Source organism: Eucalyptus grandis, chromosome 5 (genome assembly GCF_016545825.1).
Source record: "Eucalyptus grandis isolate ANBG69807.140 chromosome 5, ASM1654582v1, whole genome shotgun sequence".
Lineage (NCBI taxonomy): Eukaryota > Viridiplantae > Streptophyta > Magnoliopsida > Myrtales > Myrtaceae > Eucalyptus > Eucalyptus grandis.
Genome location: NC_052616.1, coordinates 42,412,857 through 42,434,003, shown reverse-complemented (window position 1 = coordinate 42,434,003; position 21,147 = coordinate 42,412,857). Strand labels below are relative to the sequence as shown.

At 39.4% G+C, this 21,147-nt stretch overlaps 3 protein-coding genes across 3 annotated transcripts; all 3 read left to right on the top strand.

Annotated features, from left to right (window-relative positions):
- The first annotated feature begins 1,295 nt into the window (after window positions 1–1,295).
- Window positions 1,296–10,494, top strand: LOC104445005. Its single transcript, XM_010058791.3, has 11 exons — window positions 1,296–1,873; window positions 3,801–3,942; window positions 4,543–4,610; window positions 5,935–6,005; window positions 7,195–7,455; window positions 8,846–9,009; window positions 9,104–9,159; window positions 9,257–9,309; window positions 9,672–9,843; window positions 9,948–10,045; window positions 10,131–10,494. Exons 1-11 carry the CDS (start codon window positions 1,687–1,689, stop codon window positions 10,233–10,235), a joined length of 1,377 nt encoding a protein of 458 aa, XP_010057093.2. The 5' UTR covers window positions 1,296–1,686; the 3' UTR covers window positions 10,236–10,494.
- A 2,737-nt stretch (window positions 10,495–13,231) lies between these two features.
- On the top strand, window positions 13,232–17,783 carry LOC104445006 (14-3-3-like protein D). Its single transcript, XM_010058793.3, has 7 exons — window positions 13,232–13,436; window positions 13,739–14,045; window positions 14,143–14,230; window positions 15,344–15,453; window positions 15,531–15,679; window positions 17,298–17,356; window positions 17,437–17,783. Exons 1-7 carry the CDS (start codon window positions 13,364–13,366, stop codon window positions 17,437–17,439), a joined length of 789 nt encoding a protein of 262 aa, XP_010057095.1. The 5' UTR covers window positions 13,232–13,363; the 3' UTR covers window positions 17,440–17,783.
- A 642-nt stretch (window positions 17,784–18,425) lies between these two features.
- Window positions 18,426–19,817, top strand: LOC104445007 (olee1-like protein). The gene is made up of 2 exons (XM_010058795.3): window positions 18,426–18,897; window positions 19,350–19,817. The coding sequence occupies exons 1-2, from the start codon at window positions 18,735–18,737 to the stop codon at window positions 19,691–19,693; spliced, it is 507 nt and encodes a 168-aa protein (XP_010057097.1). The 5' UTR covers window positions 18,426–18,734; the 3' UTR covers window positions 19,694–19,817.
- Window positions 19,818–21,147: the final 1,330 nt, after the last annotated feature.

Below are 21,147 nucleotides of genomic sequence, written 5' to 3'. Positions count from 1 at the left end.
AGAAAAAAAAAGAAAAAAAAAAAAAAACTTCATTCAATCAGGACAGATGACTACAAATGGTAGTGGCAAGTTGTGACATGTCGAGAATAGTCCTTATGGTCGTTTGTGGTATTCAACTTAATGTTTGAACTTTCAATTTAGTCATTGTGCTCTATCACTAGAATTAATTTAATCTTAAAATCAGTTTGATCTTATTGGCATCTCGTGTGATAATCTAATTCACCTATGGGATCATGATGTGGTTGTATACGTCATTGCCACATCAGCAAGATTTGTCAAAAGAATAGATTAACAGGCAAAAAGAAAAGCGTTCGATTTCTTTAAAGAAACATAGCACATCACAGGGTCAATTTCATGATGGGTGATTACTAGACAAATAACACAAAATCTATCATGTTAAAAACCAAACTAGTTGGAGATCGACTTGGGAATCGAGCTTAGATAATAATAAAAATAGTTCTTAAACTTTGTTCCAAAATGCAATGTTATCTCTCAACTTTTATTTTGTGCAATATGGTTTATGAACTTTGGCACAATATGCAAAGTTGTCCATAAACTTTTAATTTGTTTAATATGCTCTTTAAATTATTGGTAAAAGTTTTAATCTAGTCCTTTTATTTGCGTCATTTTCACATAGTTCAGGGCCTAAATAAAAAAAATATACCAATAGTTCATGCATTATATTTCATAAATTAGAAGCTAAAGGGACAACATTGTATATCGGACTAAACTTCAGACACCATATTAACTAAAGTTTATGGAATATTTTTGTCATATTATTTTATAAGTAATAAAAACTAATACTAATGGCAACATATCAAACATCCAACACAAGTTTTGGCCCCTTCTCTCAACCTTTCGAACACTAATCTATCACAATATCCCTGACCCTAAAAAGCTTCATGATTTATAAAGTGGCAAAAGAAAACATGCTTGTTGAACTAATTTATCATACCAATAGCTGAAACTCGGACAACTGACCAAACCCATTAGAGCCAATCCAAGACCTTGCCCAGTCCCCATGTCATCCGACCCCAAGTAAAAGATCGGTTGATTCGGGTTATCGGATTGAATCGGTTCGGTTGTTCACCCATTGTAGCTCATGCCACAGCTCAAGGACCAGCATAGGACAGCTAGTACCCACCTCGTTCCCTTGTCTTCTACTCCTGCACAGCCTTCAAGATTTCTTCCCTCCATCGCCACCGCACAGGTGTCCTCTCTCTCTTGGCCATCGCTTTCCGCACGAACGCCAAGATCCATCGATTCTTCCCTCCTACCCGTAATTCACATGGAGACCCACGGAGGAAAAAAACTCCCAGCTTTTGGCCTTTTGCGGGGGTGGCAATCCCGATTCTGCACCTGGGTTCCCGAAGTAATTCCGGAATCTTTTGGTGGGTCGCGCGAGCGAGCGTGCGTGCGTGCGTGGGCTGCCGCCCCATGCCCGCGCGGCGAGAAGGCCGAGGAAGTATGGGTTGCTTGCCGTCGTCGCGTACTGTCGTCGCTTTCTTCTTCTGAACAGAGCAGAGAGGAGGAGGAGGAGGAGGAGGAGGATTAGCGAAATTCATGGCGATTGGTTGAACTCCCCCACAAAAGTTGCGCCATACCCATCTCTCTTTCTGCTGACCCTCTTTTCCCGTGCTTCGTTTGCTGCGCCCCATCTGGAACCCGCTGGCTCCGTCTATAAGAATGGCCGCGGCCCCTTTCGTGCACGCGCGGTGCGGTTGCTCGCCGAGGCTCGCGGGCGGTTTCAGGAACGGCTCGCCCGGCTCGTACCCTTCTTCATCTACCACGCCGTGCTCTTCCTCTTCTGCTTCTTCTCCGTCGTCGTCGTCGTCGTCGTCTTCCTCTTCTTCTTCTCCTTCTTCTTCGATTGGTGAGTCCTGTTTCGAGTTTCTTTTACACGGGCTTCTGGTTTTTTGGTGTCTTTTTGGCTTTAGCTATTCTGGGTCTTGCTCGTTGGGCGTTTGAGATATTGCCCGCGAGGATCTTGGTTTCCTGGATAGGGGCTGTCGAACAAAGGCGGAGGTACTCGGTGGTGTGTGTGATTTGATTAGCTCGGGTGGTGAGGATGAGAAGTGGTGAAAATGAGGAGAACATGAGCTCAGGTGCCACCAATTGTGTTGTTAATGAAGTTTGGATGATACGAATTAGGTGTTTTCGCTTATATATGCGTGGCTAGCATCTAAATAGTGTCTTGAATGCAGCAAATCTTGGGGTGATGATGTTATTTGCTTTTCTCCAAATGATGGTGTGTCTGCAGAAGTTATATACTAAATTGATGACGAGAAGTGATGATCATATCCGACTGTTATCTATGAATCTGCTTTTGGACTGATGTTGTTGTTGCTGCAAGATTAGCGATTGCTTCTAAGCAGATCTGAGCTTCAACTATGCATATTTTATTACACTTTCGAAATGAAAACACACTTGTCCAAGGACCAGCATATCATATACGTTTAAGACAGAAGATTTTTTCATACAGAGAGCCATATAAGTTCATATGCATCAGAAGCATCTAATTAATCAATAATAGCAAAGCAACATCAATGGTCCAGTTAACTGACTAATCTAGTGCTCATAGTCAAAATTATGGCCCCGCTTAATGCCCTGATAGCTACGTCCACCAAGATTCCCCCTCTTGGTGATCATAATTAGTTGCGACAAATCATTGATTCTTTGTCTCTAGATGAAAACAAAAGTAGCTCGACTGTTGATGTGTGCATGTATAAGTGTAACTTTAAGAAAACTATAATAGACATTTGATGAGATGAAGACCTCTTTCTAACTGTCATCCTTCTACACTGCTGTGGAGAATTGTATCCTTCCTAAGCATGGCTATCAGATAAAATGCTATCAACTTACTTTGTGGACTAATTGATAAGATTTTAGGATGTGATACTAACCTTTTTGTACCTGTATACTTGTATCAATCAATCCAACTTTACAACCCTTTCTTCTAAAATATTGAATAATTCTGTTGAACAAGAACTTAGAGCAGTGCAAGGGCTCGTAATTTAAAAAATTCTGAGAAAATGGAATAAAGCTAAACTCGTTGGTGATAGAATTATTGTGGATATATTTTGAAGGGACCTATTAAATCAGTTTTAATTGGATAGGTGAGGAAATGGTGTTTATGGAAGCCTTTATGATCATCTGGACATGTAGTGAGTTATAGATACTCTTTAAGCATTTCAATAAATGGCAACGACCCACTTTAGTCACCTGGGGTTCATGACTTGTAACTTGTTGCCTCTTTACCAACACACACAGATAAGTAACTAATTTAGGAAATTGGATGAAATGTAAAGGAGATAATTTCATTAAATTCTTTAACTGAACTGGACTACATCTTAAAGTTTTGCATGGCAGATGAAAGAGCAACTCTGCACCAACTTGGCACTGGATCTTTTGAAACTAATGGTAATAATGCACTTCTAGAGAAGAAAAACCCAAATCCATGCTACTTAAAGAAGATATTGAGGCAGTAATCTTGGATGTCTAATTCGTTGGATCATTTGCCTGTTCTATGATAATATCACTAGATGCATGAATGTTCTCACTCTTTGTTTCTTTTGTTTTTGGGGGCCATGCCTTCAATGTTATTTAGCCAATTACACTGTAATAGATTACTGTGCTGACAGTAGAATGAGTTAAAATTTCGTAATTAAAAATGAGCGACTATCTTTGAGGCATCTATCATTGACCAGTGCATGTTGATCATCATTTTCCCTCAATATAGTCTCTGTTTAAGAGACTGCATTTTGATCAAGAAACTGAAATTGTTAGGCGTGTTTTTGCAGGAAGAAGTAACAACAGAAACTGCCATGGTTTGAGGGCTCAAGCTATGAGCACTACTACTCAAGGAAAATCACCCTGGGGAACTACAACTCTAAAAAATAAACCAGATCATCTGCTTGTTCTGGTACATGGCATCCTAGCAAGGTATTCCTACTTTAACAGCTATTAAGCAGTAGGATCTGTTATTATCTGCTCAAGGGATTATGAGAATTAGACTACCCTAATCATTCTTGCATGCCTGTCCTAGGGAAGAAAAAGTGTATAATGGTAGACACATGACAATGATAAAGAGTTCTTGTCCTAGGTGCTCTGAAGGGCTTCTTTATCTATCTTATATTTTCTTTTGATTTTTATGTTAAATCTTGTCCTTTGCACTGTATGTAGTGCCAGATCCTTCCACGAGTACTGTTGGTTACACTGTCCATCTGTATTTATCTTGTAGTGTCAGTTTGAGGTGTAGATCCTTCTATTAGGTGGATATCTTGGTCCCAATTGGAATTTTTAACTAAAAGTTGTGCTATGATAACCAGTATGAGCTGACTATATTAGCAGCCCTTGGCTTCTATATCTCTTAATGAGAAAATTGACTGTATGGAATAAACTTGCATGGTTCAGATTCAGGAAAATGCTGAAGTCAATTAATGTCATTGGAATTGTCTTGATTTGTGATAGAGGCAATGATTTTAATTTTCTAGGCTTATATCCAGAAAATAACAAATATAACTGATTCCTAAAGTGTTGCAGCCCAAGTGACTGGATATATGTAGAAGCAGAACTTAAAAGGCGCTTGGGAAGAAACTTCCTCATATATGGTATGTTCAGTGCTACTATTTTAATTTCTCTGCCAAATAGATTTGCCAGCTTTGGGTATCTCAATTTGTAGAAGTAGGGTTGCCTGTCATGATTGATTAGCATTCTCAAAGGGAGTAGTACTCAGGAGTCAGGTGAGAAGTGTTATTGTCATTAGACTTGTTTGGTCAAGCTTTTTGAAGATGTAAAATCAGGTGATGTCTTGATTTCTAGTGCTTTTTGTATTTCGAGATCAAGACATGGACCATGATTGCCATGAGCTTCACATAGATAATTACATTCATTTCTAACTAATTTAAAGAGTCATGAGTTTGGAATTCTTAAAAAGTGCTGTGACATCCTAAGTAGTGCCGACATGCGACATGAGATGGCACGACATGTCGACATATCATTTTTTAAAAGGTAGAGAATTTTGATACGTTTGGACATGTTGTATGGTAAATATATATTTTTATATATACATGATAAATTATCATTTTTATGATTATTTCAATCAAATTAATTTGATTCAAATCCACAAATAAATAAATAATAAAAAGAGCCTAGAATGAATTTACACTAAAAATATTAATCCACCATTTATTAATATCATTATTGTTTTAATTTGACAAATTCAATTACATTACATTCCAATAATCCATGGAACTTAGGGGGGAAAATGAGCAATCCACATTCTACTAGTAGATTTAACGTTTAACAATAAGTTGGGGCAAAAAAAAAAAAAAAAAAAAAATGCATATTTACTATCAAAAGATAGGGTTTCCCTTCTCCCTTTTCTTTTATTTTTTATATTTTTATAAATTTATATTTTGAACCCTAGTTTATTGATAATTTTTAAAATTTATCCCATATGTGTTGGAATCGCATGTTGGGATTCTGGATTTGCGTGTTAGGAGAGTTGACCGCGTGTCGGATGTCCGATACTAGTTGAATGCGCGTCGGAGCGTGTTGGACACGTGTCAAGGTGTCTTACACCGATACGAAGGCTCCTGGAGAGTATACATGCTTCCTAGGTGACGTCAATCCTTAGAAGTTGAAACAAGTAAATGGAGTTGAGGCTCGTCACCTCTAAGTGAGACTAATTCAGCATCTTTTGATTAGCAAGATATTTCAGCATTAGAGTATATTAGAGCTTTCTTAAATGATTAGTTGACTCAAGCTTTACACCATCTATTTCCAAAATTTGTGGCTCATGCTTCTAGGTAGGAGAAGGTTTCAGTACTGATATTTAATCTCTCGTATTTATGCTTATTTTTCTGTCATCTGGCTTTGGAACTATGATGATTCCCACATTCTGAAACGTTTGCATCTGCTTCCTCATTGCAGCGAGTTCAACTAACACTTACACTAAAACATTTGATGGTATTGATGGAGCTGGAAGACGACTAGCTGATGAAGTGAGCTCTCATTCTTCTCCCATTAGCGTGTTTTTTTCTTCTTCTTTTTTTAAGTCAATTTTCTTTGTGTTTGCCTACCTTCATTTCTTCCTGCTATAACTGATGTTTCGCTGGATGACAGTATGGCTGCTAGTTATATACCCATGTTACAGTCCCAAATTGACATGTGCATCACCTGCCCATGTACATGAGAGAGATCCTCATGATTTGAGAGTGCTCTAGTTTTTCCCTAGAGTTAAATAACAATTAAGGATGATATGATAATAATGCTTCTATATGATTCTTTCATTTTTTATTTTTTTTTATTTTGGGAAAGTACCAAGAACGTATCTCACTTTTGACCCAATGATCAATTACATACCTCTACATTTGGTAATACCGTTCACATACCTCCAAATAAAATCCTGCATTAAAAAGACCAAATTACCCCTCTTTGCAAACTTATCGTAACGTCTTGCTTAGGATTTGGATGTGGTTTAGTTAGTTGGTTTTTAGTGTTTGGGATTAATTAGGGAGGCAAATAGGAGCCTGGAAAATTCGAACTCAGGACCTCATAGCTCTGATACCATGTGAGATTTTGTGGGACCACTGCCAACCGTTGGACGTGGAAAATTTAATTTGGTTATGGGTATTTTTGGAAAGAATTTGGCATTTATGTGAATGGGGATACAAAGATATTAGATGTGAAGGTGAAAAGTGGTTTCCAAAGGTAAAACTTAGGTATATATTTGGTACTTTCAAAAGTAGAGGTATGTAAGTGATCATTGGTTGAAAGGTGAGGTATGTTTTTGCTAGTTTCCCTTTCATTTTAATTTTTGTGCGTGAGTGTGTTGTGGGGACTAAGGGAAAAGGGAAAAAGAAGAAGGGGGGGTGTCCTATCGGCTAACAGTATGAAAGGCAATTCTTCTTTCCATAATTGTGGTCAATATTGATGCATCATCTGTTTTAGACAGTGTAGTGGTAATGATCCTTTTTGTCCTTTCTGGTTACAACGTCTTCTAATTGATGTATCTGCCGTGATATGAAAATGTTTCATTACAATGTGTTTATTAGACTGTTGCTTAGCTAAAAAGCAATAAGGGGTTTAAACACAAGAAGTGGAACCTTCTGTTTAAAGTTTGTGTAGCCTACAGTTTTATGCTGAGTTAAGCCAAGCACATTGTCTAACTAATAATCTTATTTAAAGTAGGTCATGCAAGTAGTTCAAAAGACAGACGGTCTGAAGAAGATATCCTTTTTAGCTCATTCCCTTGGTGGATTGTTTGCAAGATATGCTGTAGCCGTGTTGTTCTCTGCAAGTGCTGCGCTTACAGACCAATCAGGGGATTATAGTTGTACATCTTCAAATTTGGATAAATCCTCATCCAAGCAAGGTTTAATTGCTGGATTGGAACCAATGAATTTCATTACTTTGGCGACTCCTCATCTGGGGGTGAGAGGGAGGAGACAGGTCAGTTCTAAAGTTTGATGGTTGATTTTTCAGTTGTTTTTCTTTATGTCTTACTCTTATTCTTTCTCATCTTCAAAAACAAATTGGTGGGAAAAATAGAATAATGGCATTAGAATTTTGCCCTTTTTGTAATTGGACACCTAAATTTACATTGTGAGCCAAAATCTGTGCATTCTTCTAATAGACCTTTAACCTTGTATCAATTTGGTGATTGTTACGTAAATTGATCTCTTTGACATTTTCTATGATTGTTTCATCTCTTTAAGTCAGTTAACAATTATTTTGCAAGTTCAACGCCACACTTACCCACTGATTTAATTTAGTGAATTTACAATCCTCTGCTTTGTTTCTCTTCACTCTTCCTTGAGTAACATTTCTATTCACCAACCTCCATAGTGTCCACTACAGTTTGAAATTAATCCTTTGTACTGTACACGTGTAAGTACTTTGTGACTTACACAATTGCATATCCTTCCTATAGAATTTGTTCTGCAAAATCTTATCCTGTACAAAACCAAACACAAATAATCTTAAGACTACACTGAACAGATAACAGACTGGGTTGGTGTCGAACCACTAAATGTTAAATACACATTCAACTTTAACTTAAAGACTATGTATCCTTTGATATCAAGAAAGAAACTACTGGAAAGAATAATCTCTCCATATCCATAAAAAATAAGAAACGACAAGATTTAGGGATGTTTTCTGATTCATAATGTTTGATTTGGAGTGTTGTAACTCCACCCCAAGCCAGACCAAACTTGTCTAAATGAAAAATTTTCGAACTAAAACCAAATTGAATCATCAAAATGGTGGAAGTCTTTTCCCAGACCAATTACGATGATTTAGTAGGTTTATCTTGAAGAAGTTGCAATTAATTTGACCAGAAGTATGCTAGGATTAAATGGTTCAGAATGCAATATTACCCACACCCACCCTTCATAATCTTTATCAGGTAGGGAAGACGTGACAATTGAGTGTCTAAACCTGCAAATAGGCTTGACAATCTACCTGTTCTTATGTAAATGTGCACTTCTTTATTATATTTACATTTTTGACTAGATATTTCCTCTCTATTATGTACTTTCTTGTTACGTGTCTATAAAGTAGGATATTATTAGAAGAATATGCTACTTAATGTCAGAGGATTAGTGTTCTAGAAGTTTGAACTTCTTTCATGATGATTTTACTTTGTGGGATGAAAAGTTATATGTGTCCGTGGGATATGTGTACCCTCTTCCAGGGTCCTTCACTTCCTTCAGAGCTTCTTGCTGCTTGTAAATTTACATGTTGAACATACTCAGGTCATAGTGATATTCCTGCCAACTCCTTCTGTTTTCTTGATAAGCTAGATCACTGATTCATGCTATAATTTTGAATTTTTCAGCTTCCATTCCTCCTAGGAGTCCCATTCTTGGAAAAACTTGCTGTACCAATGGCTCCATTTGTAGCTGGCCGAACTGGAGCCCAGTTATTCCTAACAGATGGAAAACCTAACAAACCTCCTCTTCTATTGAGAATGGCGTCTGATTGTGAAGATGGAAAATTTCTGTGAGTGAAGAATGCTTAAATTGAGCATAATTCAATCAATTTGTCCTTGCAGTATTACTGACGATTGACTTGTAATGCTGTTATGGCTTTGCAGATCTGCTCTTGGTGCATTTAGATGTCGAACTCTTTACGCTAATGTCTCGTACGACCGTATCCTCTGCTTTCGATGATTGTGGTGCTTTTTTGTTTGATTTTTGGTCCTATGGTTCTTCCTTTCTCCTCCAAGTGAATTTCTTAGCATAAGCAGACATGGTAGGCTGGCGCACATCCTCTATAAGGAGGGAAAGAGAACTTGTAAAGGTGAGCAACATGATCCTGTATATTGCAGCATCAAATGCACCCAACCATTATAGAGAAAAAATTTGGATGAGTTTTAAGTTTGATGTGCTCTTGACTTGTATATATGTTATCACCAAAAAGTGGGTGAGGATGCTGGGGTGGTGTTTCTCTTTATCACGTGGATACAGAGATGAAGTAACTTTTGTCTGAAAAGAGTACAAGCAACCACAAGTATAATTAGAGTACTCATTATGCTTTCCTTTTCTAAGTGGGTGGAACAGTGTTGGTTTCAAGATGATATTATGCGACCATTATGATAAGTGAAAAATGTCTATACCGGGGAAACATTTTGTGTTTGACATGCGACTCCTCTATTCTTGTAGCCTCCTCGCCGTTCTTTGGATGGGTACAAACACATAGTAGATGTTGAGTATTGTCCACCCATATCCTCCTCAGATGGCCCACATTTTCCACCAGAAGCTGCAAAAGCCAAAGAGGCAGCACAGAATGAACCTAGCATAAAAAACACGGTCGAGTATCATGAAATCATGGAAGGTAACGATCTATTTCAGTTGAAACCATTGTTCTCCATCATTGTTCATTAGAATCTGCGAACAACGCTGTGTACCAGTGGAGTCACGGTGTTCAAACGATTGCAGAGGAAATGATACGTGGCTTACAACAGTTGGGATGGAAAAAAGTTGATGTCAGTTTTCACTCGGCATTCTGGCCCTTCCTGGCCCATAATAACATCCATGTAATCTTTTTCTACCTATCTACTGTTACCGCCAGTGATTTTCTCCTGCCATTTGACACTCGATATAATTTTGGTAATTGGGCAGGTGAAAAATGAATGGGTTCATAATGCTGGTGCCGGGGTGGTTGCTCACGTTGCTGACAGCCTGAAACAGCAAGAGTCCTCCGCAATAATTGCTGCAAGCTTATAGCAGTTGTAATGTACAAGTGTACATTAATATCGCGAATTAATGGTAAATACGTTTGGTCTACTGTCCTGAGGCTCTAGTTTGCCATTCCTAGAGTTCCCTTTTCCTTTCTGTGACTGCACTTGTGACTGCAATCCTTGCCGCATACAGCACTCTTTAGATGTACTTTCAGGCGTTTGTTGTCAAAAGAAAATGTAGCAAATCTCTTTCGTTCGTAGATCCGAGCCTTAAATGAAATTCGCGTGATGTTGTTTCTCGTTCATCTTGAGCATGCATCTTTCAACTCCGACGGGTAACTTCCCCGTGGTGACTCGGTATCTGTCGATTACCGGCATTTAGTTCAAGAAACGGCCTTGTTAACGCCTAATATTATTTGTTGATTTCACACATACAATGGGGAAAATTGACCTTGTCCCACTAGGGGTCACGCTAGATAACATCATTCTGATGCCCTGTCCTTTTCAGCCTCGTCTATTCATATTTCAGAAACCATTTGGAGGTGGCATTCATTCGACGCTCGAAATGAAGCCGTTCGACGATGTGCTCCTAGCGGTTTGATTATTTAAATTTCTCTTAGTGAGAGACGACCGTCGATTGATTGTGCAAAATGCGGCTTTGAAAAGGAGGGAAAGAGATCATCCGATGTATTCACTTCAAATTGACAATGTCAATCTTCCACGAGCGCCATGGAAGAACGTAAGATGCAAGGGGAGATGACGGCGAATCCATGCTTTCCTCGGTTGCTTAAGCACAATCTCTCGAATGGGAATACAATGATGTGGTCTGTCTACTCTTCTTTTGGTATAAAAATAAAAAAATATAAAAGTATATCTGCAGGAGCATCTTTTGAAAAGGCTTTGACGAAACTATTGAGTACATGGACAAAAAAAAATGGAGGACCACTTTTCAAAAGTTGTAGGCCACCTAAAATGGATCAGCCCCTAAAAATATTCTTCTCACTCGGGTTAGGAATCCACGTACAAGGAGCGACTACATATTTTTATGACTTAAATGATTATTGTTATCATTATCTTGGTTGATGTCAATATCACTATCAAGACTGGAAAATTTGCATTACATATATCCCCAAATTCCAAGGTATGCTTTGAAATGCAGTTTCATGTTCACCTTGGCGGTTGTACGACATAATCTCGGGTTCATACATCGAGAAATTCGATCTTGTGAGATAATGACTGAAAAATGTGGAAAGAACTATATCTGTAAATCTCCTATGATTGCATTGCATATATTATGAATTGATTAGTGCTCATATTAGTATAGATAAATTAAACCTAGCTTAATTTACTAAAGGTGACGATAGGTCGGGTTTTAATAAGGCAACAAACCCATCCCGACCCCTAAATAGACTTAAATGGATTGCAGTTTAGAGGTGTTGGACAAGTTTGAAATTTCATTTTCAAAACTCGATACCTGCATTTGACCACTAAGGTATGGATTGGGATATGATAAAACAAATTGAGATAAAAAATCCCTCAATTTGTCGATGTGGACATATGTAACCGCATTAAGTATTCGGTATTGTTCAAAATGGGATTCAAAAGATTGAAAAGTTCAATAAAGTAAAATATTAGATTAGAATGTTCAAATAAATTAAGAAAAATGAAACGGAAAAAAAAAAATCCTATATCTAGGAATTGTGGCTGCCGCTATTGCCACAAACATCACTAGTGTCGTAGTGATCAGTGCAATGGAAATAAGAGGGATCAAGGCTAATAGGGCATGGTTGCAAAAATATTAATGACGACGACAACGGTAATGTTAATAATAATAATAATAATTGAATAGTCATTATATTTTTATGGATAAAATTTAATTTGCTCATACTTCATTCACTATTCTCATGCAAAACAAAATTCTTTAAAAAATATTAATGGCGATATTAAAATAGAGGCCCCACGACAACAACAAAAAGAGTCGAATTATTGAAAGTTGGATACTCATTAGATACTTTTAGATGGTTGGTTAATCCGAGAAAATGATCGATCAATAATTTCCTTTTAAATATCACCTTAGAGTTGGGTTTATAATTTCCTTTTTGGAGTTGGGGACATCATTTTCCTCTTGTCATTTTCAAATATTATTATTATTAATCAATTATTTCTTTACCATAACTAACACTTCAAATAAACATATTAAGTGACTAATTTATGCCAATCATTCTTTTTATTGAGGCCCTTTTCTTTTAAGTAATTTATGTTTATTCATTTTCCAAAATTATATTGTACAGTTTTATTTATCAAAAAAATATTTTTGATCAAATTTATCAAAATCTGAACAATTATTTTGCCTAATAGTACGATTAACAATTTTTTCATTGCTTATATTTCAATCAAATATTCTTCTCCCATTTTCCATATATTTTTAATTTTGTACAGCAATTAAAATTTAAAAAGATATTCTCTTCAATGAAAATATACTTTTACCCACTCACAAATAATGCACATCATAAATATTAATGGAAAAAAAAATAACAGAGGGCCAACGGCTGAAGAGATAAAAAGAAGAAGAAGAAAGGCATTATGTAATAATTAAAAATTTGGGACCAAGCGTATACTACTCCTTGATGGTAAGTAATATTCCTTTTTCCCTTTTGTACTTTTTAGTCCCATGAAAAGACCTCACTGTAAAATGAAAAGAGGAATGACCCAAAGGAAAGGGAGCCAAAAAAAAAAATTAAATTAAAAAATGGAAAAGAAAAAGTGGAAAGCCTGGTGTCAAGACAAAAACATGGAGATCAACTATCTAGACATTACACAACCAGAAAAAAAAAAAAAAAAAAGGCCCTGGAAATTGTACTCTCTCAACCCACGCGCTACGTCCATAGTGAACCACACGCTCCATCGCTATAGATTTCCACGAGAGATCGGACGGTCGCGAGATCGGCGTGACAGCCACGCGCGGAGCTCGGCGCGTGGCGGAACGCGATTCCGCCCACCTTCCCCTCCGCCCCCAGAGAGACCAAAACCCGGACCGCGCTCGCTCGCTCGCCTCCCTCCGCGTCGTCCTCCTTCCTCCTCCCCCTTCCTCACCAGCCAGTCGTCGTCTGCTTGAGGGCTAGAGAGAGAGAGAGAGTAGAGAGAGAGTGTAGAGAGAGAGAGAGAGAGAAGGAGATGGCGTCGACGAAGGAGAGAGACGGCTACGTCTACGTCGCCAAGCTCGCCGAGCAGGCCGAGCGCTACGACGGTTCGTCCTCCGGATCGATCTTGTCTTTTCGGTCTCTTGCTGCTTCTTGACGTATTTACTCCATCTGGGTTCTCGCCGCGCTGGTCAAGTTCGGATTTTTTCGTTCCCGATCTCGTCCGTGGCGTTCCTGTTGACTTGGGTTCTTTTCTGTTTTTTCTGGGTCTGATGTTTTCGGTTCTTTAGGGTGGAGTAGAGGGTCGGGCTGTGTCGGAGTTTTTCTAAGTTGGGAAATGGTGTGCTTCATCTGGGTTGTCGAGTTTGTATGGATTGATTGGAATTTTTGGCCGTTTTGGATGTGGCAGAAATGGTGGAGGCCATGAAGAATGTGGCGAAGCTCGATGTGGAGCTGACGGTGGAAGAGAGGAACCTGCTCTCCGTCGGTTACAAGAACGTGATCGGCGCGCGGCGGGCGTCGTGGAGGATCCTCTCTTCCATCGAGCAGAAGGAGGACTCGAAAGGGAACGAGCATAATGTGAAGAAGATCAAGGAGTACAGGCAGAAGGTCGAGGCCGAGCTGGCGAATATCTGCGGGGATGTGATGAAGGTGATCGATGAGCATTTGATTCCTTCGTGTGCTGGCGGAGAATCGACCGTGTTTTTCTATAAAATGTGAGTGGCTTTTCTCGGATTGGATGTTTCGGATTTTCGTGTTGTTTATTTGCGGTTGTTGAGGATTTGAGGAGTTTGAGTGCGTTATATGTTTCAGGAAAGGAGATTACTATCGGTACTTGGCAGAGTTTAAGGCTGGTGATGACAGAAAGGAGGCAGCTGAGCAGTCTATGAAAGCATATGAGGTGCTCTTCTTATCATAGTAATTGCATTAGAAACTGTAAAAATCATGTGTTTAGTTTACGCGAATGAGTACGTAAATGAGGGTATAGATGACCGAACTATATCTAAAACGAGAGAAAAAAGATCCTTAAGTAATATATGAGCTTGACCCCTTATTTTACTTCCTGTGGTTTAGTTGCTGCAGCTTTAATGATAAAAGAAGGGATTATGATTCCGTTCTCTACTGGTCGTTTCACAACGCTTTGAATCTCTTTGCAGATTCTATTTCTAGCATTTGGAAAAGATATAATCGGATGTTATCCTCCTCTTGAAATTGATGTACTTCCTATGAATGATGGATGTATTTATAGTTAATTATTTCACTTACAATCTTTTGTGACTGACGCTTTGCTTGCTTCCTTGGTCAAGCCGCATTAAGTGTAGGTCAAAATAGAGAAATGTGAGGATTTTAATTAGAAGTGATAACTCTATATCTGTCATCGTTTAGTTTAGAATAATGACCACATCTTGTAAGGAAAAAGCATCTTTTGTCAAAAAAAGGCTTTAATGTTACCTTCTTCTGTTTATTTTTTCAAGAATACCCAAGTGTTAAATGACTGAAAACATCATTATAGCAAGAAAGAAGTCCTCGTGAAGGCTTGCCAAACTAATATTTTTAGAAAAAAAAATAGAAGTACGGTCTTTGTACATTTCAACAGGTCTTTTGGATTCTGGAGTTTGTTTGTTGTCTGTTTGTACTCCTCTTAAGCTGCGCATGATAAAATTTATGTTTCTTGATTTCTCTGTTTCTCTGTTTCTCTGTTCCCCGGAACAGGTTTGGAATGGAAATCCATTTGGTAACGCAATTTGATTTCTCTATTTTTGAAACAGATTTCTGTTCCAGAAATATATTTGAAGAAGAAATCAGAAGCTAAAATTTTTAGCTTCTCAGTTTCTGAAATAGAAATTGAGAAATCAATTTCTGGCTAGAAATCAATTTCTGTTTCAGAAATTTTGTCATGCGCACCCTTAATGTTTTAGTTTTTCTTTGATTGGGAGTCTGCACTTTAAATATTGGTTGATTTCCATCTTTCTTGTATAATGACTGAGCTGCCATGATGCCTTCTTTTGTACAGCTGGCTTCCACCACCGCAGAGGCTGACCTATCCCCGACACATCCAATCAGATTGGGTTTGGCATTGAACTTTTCTGTCTTCTACTATGAGATCATGAACTCTCCTGAAAGGTATGTGCTGCATTGCTCGTCGGTTTTCTTTCGAGCAACCAACATGAGCCCATCTAATGGGACATCTTGTATGCCAGGGCCTGTCACCTTGCAAAGCAGGCTTTTGACGAAGCGATCTCAGAGTTGGATACTTTGAGTGAGGAATCCTACAAAGACAGCACATTAATTATGCAGCTTCTAAGGGACAATCTGACATTATGGACTTCTGACATCCCTGAGGATGGAGGTAAATCAGTGATCTCTGCAATGCTCAAATGTCTTTAGATTTGGTTTTTTTTTTTTTCTAAGCTTTCGTGCAAATTATTTTTGTCAGAGCTTTTATGCAGATTAAATTTATCGTTTGCTGCCAAATCATAACTTTTTTCCCTAATAGATCTTTTCATAGAATTATGTTTTCCTACTTTTACCACTTCGTACCTTAGACTCAAAGTGCTTTGACACTTCCCTGGACCCCATGCATTGGTGGAGCTTTGTATACTGGGCTGCCCTTTTTTCCCCTTGTGTGGTGACAGGAAAATTTTCTGTTTGATGAATGACTTCCCTTATCTAGGGCTTTAGTGTGGTGGTTTATCCTGAAAAATCCCATCTAAAGTGTCTCTCTGAAGTCTCCTTTTCCTCCATTTAAGCTTGATGATTGGTGTCTCTATGAGTCCATGCAGTCACTTTCTTACCTCTTTATCTGTTAAGCGTTCAGTTAAGAAGGTTAAATATTACTGAAGTGGATAAGAACTTTATATTACTGTAATTTGACATCCTGCTCAATTAAATCTTATCCAACCCTCGATATGGTGTGGCAGCAAGGTATACTATTTATAAACATCTGAGACTGTTACTCTGAGGTCTATTTAGTTTCCTGCAAGCTTCTCTATGTCAGTTACTTTAATCTTCTAATTACATAGCAGAGAACATGTACAAGTAAGTGAAGGAATCCATTCTACAGCATGAACTTTTTATGTTCATGCACTTCAAATCATTGCGTGGGATGTCTCCTTTTCTAATCCGTCATATTATTATGATCTGTCCACTGTATACGTAATGCTCAACAAGTTTTGGGCATTGTATGCATGTATTGATCATTGAAGTATCAAATTGATATATCACCTTGACCTGAAGTGGGTTAGTATCGCACTTCTGGCTAGTAGGGGTTCTCGGTTTTCTTTTGCTTTTGTCTTGTTAAAGTATAAAGCATGGTCCTTTGATGTGAAAGCTTGATCCTAGTAGTAGGATTTGAATATGGATGTATGATCACAAAAAAGATGGCCACATGCCTACCACAGAGTCTTCCTTTTGTTGATATGGGTTTTCAAGTTGTAATTGTTGGTTGGAGATCTGGATTCAGTTTTCTTAACTGAAGAAAGTAAAATTTAAGTAGCTTTTTTTTATTTGCCATATGGCAGGTCATGTTAGGTCGAATCCAAAATGTTGTTGGAGATGACACATGTCGATGTTCGACACAGCTTCTGTTGATGTTTTCTTTACCAAGTAAAAGGCCATCTGAGTATATGCTTCTGTCAAAATCGCATAGCACTATGTCCCTTTACAAAAGCTGTCATGATTGCTGGTATACACGGAATGTTTTGGTTGCTGTGTTCTGGAGTGATAAAATCATTTAAATATTGCATGGTGAATGGTGTATTTGTCTTATGACCATCCCTACTGCCGGGGATTTTCCATATGTTGAAGGTTTATAGAGCACTTATAGTTGCTCCCTGATTTTACAATGATAATATTCTCATCGTCCAGTGAAAGGGTTAATGCCCTTTTGTATATCTTTGAAGTTAGTTGGAATTCAATGAAGTAATGAATGTGCACTGTTGTTCTCATTGTTGCCTTCAATGATACAGCTGAAGATGCTCAGAAGCTTGACAATGCTGCCAAAGCTGCAGGAGGTGAAGATGCAGAGGTGGTTAATTTGCTTCTATAGATGGTGGTTAAATTTATAGGATGTCTCTTTTATTTTGACCTCTGGTTTGTGCATTGCAGTGAGGCAGAGTGTTGCTTGGGAGCTCATAAAGGGAGTCAAATGGTTTGAGGGTGGTGTTTCCTTGTCTGAAGGCATATTGAGAGACTTTTACTTTCTGTTTCCTTCACTTTTTTCGTTTCGTCGTCCTCTTTTGCTTCGACATTGCTACTAGCTAATTATTTGGTGCTTGTTCTGTGCTCCCATTCTCACGTCTGCTGATTAAACCTGATAAAAATTATGTCAAGACAGTCTGTTGTACGATCTAAGTCTGTTTAATTGAGAATGTAGCGTTATTAGATGATGAATCTCAACAGTTGTGCAATCGGATGTTAAGGCCTACTTGTTAATCTATTTGCGGCTGCGGTCCCATGTGCTTCTCATATTGCCTATTGTCCTCAAGGGGAGAAACCAGAATCAAATCTAATCTATGTTCTAATTGACTGTCGGAATGGACGCAGAATCTCTGTTCAAAGATGATTATCTGCTTCATTCATCTTGAAGCAACTCCTCAGGCGTAGGAGTCTACAGATGTAATGAGAGAACCCTCTGACTATCTGTTCTCTACAACCTCGTATGATCGGAGGACACTCGTGTCTCTGAACCAGACAATGCCATGCAATTTTTCATGCTTGTTATCAGTGCTATTTCCCTAATTGGCTTTTGCTGAGATTGTCAGTCTCGACTCCAGTAGTCACTTGCCGTTCCAAGCCATCTGTTTAGAACACTGCCCGCCTCGGCCAGGGCTGGCCTGGTAACAGAGAGGGCTCGCCCATGTCGAAATTCATCAGGCAGCCGAAACATCAATGGCACAAGTTAGACCCTGTATTTTTCGCCTCTATTTAAAGATCTCGCCCATGCTCAATCGGACGGTACCGTTTGTCCGAACTCTTGTGGCAGCCTCTTCGTCCTGGTAAGTAGCTACCATCTTTAACGGATTCCATCCTCTCTAAGATCAACTGAATAGTCATTATGTGCCCTCTTGACAAGAAATGGCTAGAGAGAGAGAGAGAGAGAGTCTTGGTCATTATGTGCCCTCTTCACAAGAAATGGTTGCTCAGAGAGAGAGGGAGAGAGAGAAGCGGGTCAAAAGGATTTCCAAACCACAGGAGGAGAAGGCAATGACCGCCTCACAAAAATAACTGCAATTAGGACATTTCAAGACCTTCCCAAAAATAAACTGCTGGACTTGGCCTTATAAAAATAAAAAGTTAAGCCCTGAAATTCTTCCTAAGACCAGAGCCCTCCTCTCCAAACACAATCTCCATCTTTGAGTCCAGAAAACCCCCAACAGAGGCAGAGAAAAGCATCACCGCGAGCAATGGCAAAGTCTCTACAGGCTATCATCTTCCTGGCCTCGGCCCTCTCCTTCTTGTCCCTCCTTGGTGCCGTTTACGGCGATTCCCGCTTCTTCGTGGAGGGCAAGGTTTACTGCGACACCTGCCGCACCCAGTTCATAACCAAAGTCAGCAAAGACATGCCAGGTTCGAATTCCCTTCGTTGCATCGCGAGAACAACACGATCTAATCTTAGTTCCAATGCTAAAGATATGGTACCAAATGCATTACATGAGTAGCTCATGTTATTAGTAGGGCCAAGCATTAAAAACACTGACATTGTAATGCAAAATAGCTCTCTCAAAGATCATAACTTCCGGATATATATATATTTTTTTTTCATGACTAGGATTTGGATCAATCCGAATGTTGTTGTTTTGTAGTACTTGTACATACAGCTTTCATTTCAAGCTGTGCAAAATTGTCGTTAGTTGACCAAACCACAATTGCCCTTTTCAAAATGCCTCAATGTTTCGCTTGCTCCTTACGTTAGATTCATTGCGCATGATCTGTTCAATGACTCCTGCAAATAATGTGAAATCCATGCGAAGAGATCCCGGAAATTTGTCCACATGAATTGGTTCCAATATGGCGTGCAGATGCCAAGGTGCGGTTGGAGTGCAAGGACCGTGAAGGTGGAAGCGTGACCTACAGCATCGAGGGCGTGACCGACAACACCGGGATGTACCGCCTTCCGGTGGACGGAGAGCATGAGGAGGAGATCTGCGAGATCGTGCTCGTCAAGAGCAGCCAGCCCGGGTGCGAGGAAGTCAGCAATGACCCTTTCCTGAGGAAGACCGCGAGGATTAGCCTCACCAAGAACAATGGCATGGCCACCCCGGTCCGCCAGGCCAACCCGCTCGGCTACATGAAGAACGAGTCTCTTCCCGAGTGTGCCGACGTCCTCAGAGAACTCGGAATGACCTCGACCGGCCTTGCTTAAACCTCAAAGTTTTAGTGTTTTTGCTTTTCCATTTCACAATGTAATGTCCTTAATCTGTGTCCTTATGCATGAGGTAAACAAACGTTAAAGTACCGATATGAATGTTTTGCTTGCCCATCGAATTGTTTTAGCCTTTTAGGTTTCGGCTTATGATGAAAAGCGGGCAAGCATTTCCTTGATTGAACTTTATGTATATGTAATTTGCATGCGTGTTGTTGGTCAATGACGAAGCTGCAACTAAACATGTAGAAGAATAAACAAAAATAAAGTAGTGACCACTACACTTCGAACCGGGTTAATCTTACAAAATGTTCTGGCTTCGAATCATATATAAATCTATCACTAAAACCATAATGCGAGGAAGTATATCGCCCTTCCATTGAAATTATAGCGATTTGATCCGATCCATGTGCTATCTCATGTGGGACTTGGGGTTTCATAGATAAAGTGTGCAAAATAATCGGGAACTACCTGAGCTGAATCGAACCGGACCAGACCAGTCGATTTTGGACGGGTTCCCATGAGAGCCAGTTCGATTATTGGTTCTAATTTTTTGAATCAGCGAGTACCGGTCTGATTTCTTGGTTGGAACTATCCACCCGAACCATCCGGATCGGACCGGTACAGTCCTCAGTCCTCCTCACGAATGATCAACTCTCTTGTGGCCTTGCCTCGTCTCTCTCTCACGAGTCTATCTCGACTCTTGCACTTTGCTCTCGGCACTCGCAGGTCGCATCATCGATCACGAGTCACAACGCTCGTCGCTATTCTCGTAGGCCCGCTCAGCTTTTTTGCATTGCCAATGGGTCTTCTTAAAGTTTATTAACGCTGGGTCAGCTCTGGGATGCTTTGGACGGAAGAATAGACGAGTTATCTGAAGAATCTGCAGGGCCTATGGAAGCAATTCATGCTTTAGGTGCAGATATTACATGTCCATTTAGAAGAAACTCATAGGCCGTCGACAAATTTCTGAACTCCAATAATCCATTTGGTTGGCAATTTATCAAGAGGGCGAGCAGAATTATGCTGCCAAGAAAATGGTCACGAGCCGAAATGCGAAATACCTGCGGACCGAATACCACCATGCACATCGTTTCTATCTATCCAACTTGTGAGTTTTGTGAAGCTGATGACTCAGGATTTTTTGCGCCTGATTTTCTGATCGTAATTAAGGAATTCAAAAATATGCACATGCACATTGTCAACATCGACCTAAGCTTGAACGGAGCCTTCTGATTAGGCTTGATGATGGAGATGCACTGATATGGGTGGGATCATCGCATCAAAGAATGCCGGGGGCAAACATCATTTCGAGCTTGAAGAGCGATGCCATCGTCTTCTGCTCGCAATTTTAAATCCGACCTCGTCTCAATGTCTTCGCACACCAAATCCTGGACGTTCCCGAGTCGATAAATGGGACGGTCATGCGATTTTGACTCGACTATCTTTCCATC